The sequence below is a fragment of the Pundamilia nyererei genome, unplaced genomic scaffold (genome assembly GCF_000239375.1).
Source record: "Pundamilia nyererei isolate P.nyererei 1_Seehausen unplaced genomic scaffold, PunNye1.0 scaffold00106, whole genome shotgun sequence".
NCBI lineage: Eukaryota > Metazoa > Chordata > Actinopteri > Cichliformes > Cichlidae > Pundamilia > Pundamilia nyererei.
In genome coordinates this window covers 1,901,482-1,904,136 of record NW_005187507.1, presented here as the reverse complement: position 1 = coordinate 1,904,136, position 2,655 = coordinate 1,901,482, and the positions used below count along the sequence as shown (strand labels likewise).

The following is a 2,655-nucleotide window of genomic DNA, read 5'->3' as shown; positions in this document are numbered from 1 at the left end:
ACCAGCCCAGCAGTTGAGAGGATTTATGCTCGGGAACTGGATGCCTCAAATCCACACCCCTGGTCTCTATGCAAGCATAGTCTCAGCCATTCCCATTTTAATGGTGATCTGTTGTCCGTCTTTAAGTACAGGCTATGGATGGAACTGTTAACAGCTTGGCCTTATAAAAAGAGGTCAGTGAACTAAACTGTGTACGTTGTTTAATATCAAAATATCCTTTAAAACATTGCCTCTCACAGTCAGTCTGTGGGCCTGTGGGAAGCAAAGAGAGACTGATACTACTCGCATACTACTGCACATTTCATTCATCCACAGCTGCACAGGATGACACCATGTGAGCGTTTCCTTTCATCTTGAAACTCCTCTAGCTGTCACAGCAGACTAAACAGTTCACCACACTGCTAGTTAACGGTAAATTTCTCATTAGTTCATTTTTCCACTTTTGTTTTCGACTCAGTCCGTTTCCGAGGAGTGTTGAGTTCCTCCTGTTTAGTCCACGGATGTTTAGTTTGATTTTAAGTTTTTTCAGTGTGAGTTTGCGGTTCATCAGAGGAAGATCTAAAAAGAATTGGTATCAAAATCAAAACCATGCTCAGTGAAAATATGACACCCAAACTATATATCAAGCCTCTTCATGTTTGTTATACTTCTAAAATTATATTAACTGGCCAAAACTAGAACTAAAGATGTTTCCTCTTTTTCTTTTAAAACCTGTTTTACTCAATTGGCAACATAAACCACCGTCACCTGAACAGAGGACTAACTGAAAGTGTTTGATGTGTGTGTTTTTCTCAGTCACACAGAAGCAATGACTCAGTGATCAAAGCTTTGAGAGTCCATCACGTCCTTCACAGGTAGTGAGAAGCAGGGTACACAGTGGACCGGTCATCGGCCAATTACACTGATTTAATAATAACCTTTAACCTAAATGCTGGTCTTATGTGTAGTAGGCACCGAGGAGGGGCAGAAAGTAACACCAAAGTGTGGGAATCACAGAAAAGTAATTTGTTTTCAGGAAATTGCATTACTACTCCTGTTGTTTTTGACGCCACTAGTGTTAAACAGAAACGGAAATCAGTGGAAAGCATCTCAGCAAGTTCTCTGAATCTTAACTAATAACAAAGTGTGACGGTATTGTGCCTTTAAAGAGTCACATATAGTAAGAGCAGGCTGACTTAACTTCCACATTAAGTCAGACTTTCTGCTTAAGATGTCTGAGGCTCCTAATCATCAGTTTTCTAAATGTGTGGTTAGTTAAATTTGACCTTTTCTTTAGGATTTACTTCATTACATGAAAGGAAATGGAAACACATGAACGTGTTTGGTTTCTGATTGCTGTTTCTTAAATATGCAGTGGTTATGCTAGCTGAGATTAAGATGAGCTGTGTGTTTGCCATGCACTAAATTGACCTTGCCCTACTTTGCACCACTTATATAGTGAGTACAATTAATTGGCATACTTAAATGTGCTTTAAGTATTTATTGAGCACTTTGAGCCAACTGTTGTTGTGAATTGGCACTATACACATAAAAACTGAAGTGAACTGAACTGACAATGCAACATCAAATTGTGAAGCCGGGGCCTTTCCACGCAGCAGTGACAAAAGCTTTTTTGTGCTCTTGTTCCTTTAACTTAAACATACAATTTTAGTACTTCCCCTACTTTTACATCTCACTTACTGTGCACTACCTTTCCACAGAAATCTAAAAACAAAATCACAGGTAGATCAACAGTAACTCGTGTCACATTAACAAGAAAAGGTGGGAAGTAGGATGAGGAAATGATGTAAAACTGATCAGCGTTATATGTAAGGCCCTGTTTATTTGAAAGGAAGTGGCTTTGAGGGCAGTTGCAGATTGGCAGAAAGGAAGTAGGCCGCACAGCAGGTTTTATGCTGCTGCCATGGCGATGGCTGCTGAGGTGGTGTCGCCATTGGTTGCCCATGTCCAGAGCCTGGCTGATAAATAAATGCCAGTACACACCTGCAGCAACGTGGTAAATGTTTTCCTTCACAGTAAAACGATAATGGAAATGAGCCTCTCTTCCACTGAAGAGTCACACCGACTGACACAGGAAGTGAAGGGGAAGATATAAATCACCTAAACTGTCTTGTTCTCACCCACCATAGCATTAAAACGTATCATTTGTAAGCTGTTTTCCCATGTTAACACGCCAAGAATAACACTAAAATGAATATCCTGTTATTGTGACAACAGCTTTTGCAGTTTACAGGTAAAGGTCAATCACAAAGAGCAGCCAAGCTTAAGAAAGAGGAGCTTACCTTGAATACTGTGGAGGTAAACTTTAAGGCCTGAGCGCAGCTGTTGATCCCCCACCCTTTCAAACTGCTTGGCCAGTCTGTTGATTGCAGTCTGAAGGGAATCATGCCTCTTGATCTCTGCTTTTATTGCAGCGGAGTTCACCGTTTTGCTGTTGCTGGTCATCCTGACACATGGATCGGTGGTAAAGTGAAGCAAACAGCTGCTTCAGCCCATTTGAACTCCTGGCTGTTTGTTCCACAAGAAGAGCTCCAGACGCACAGATGCAGCAGAAACAAGAAGCAAAGGCGGCTCGGGGTGTCTCTCTTTCACTCGCTCTCTCTCGCTCTGTCTTTCTAGACCACAAAGTCGGATCACGACAATGCACGTCTCAGT

The 2,655-nt window shown here is 41.5% G+C and overlaps 1 protein-coding gene across 2 annotated transcripts in view; it reads right to left on the bottom strand.

Annotated features, from left to right (window-relative positions):
- Positions 1 to 2,655, bottom strand: part of agap2 (ArfGAP with GTPase domain, ankyrin repeat and PH domain 2) — a 35,972-nt gene extending 33,317 nt beyond the window's left edge. For both annotated transcript variants that reach the window (XM_005741043.1, XM_005741044.1), the window contains exon 1: positions 2,283 to 2,655. In XM_005741043.1, the coding sequence (XP_005741100.1) occupies positions 2,283 to 2,445 (163 nt within the window). In that variant the 5' untranslated portion in view covers positions 2,446 to 2,655. The remainder of the gene's footprint in view (positions 1 to 2,282) is intronic.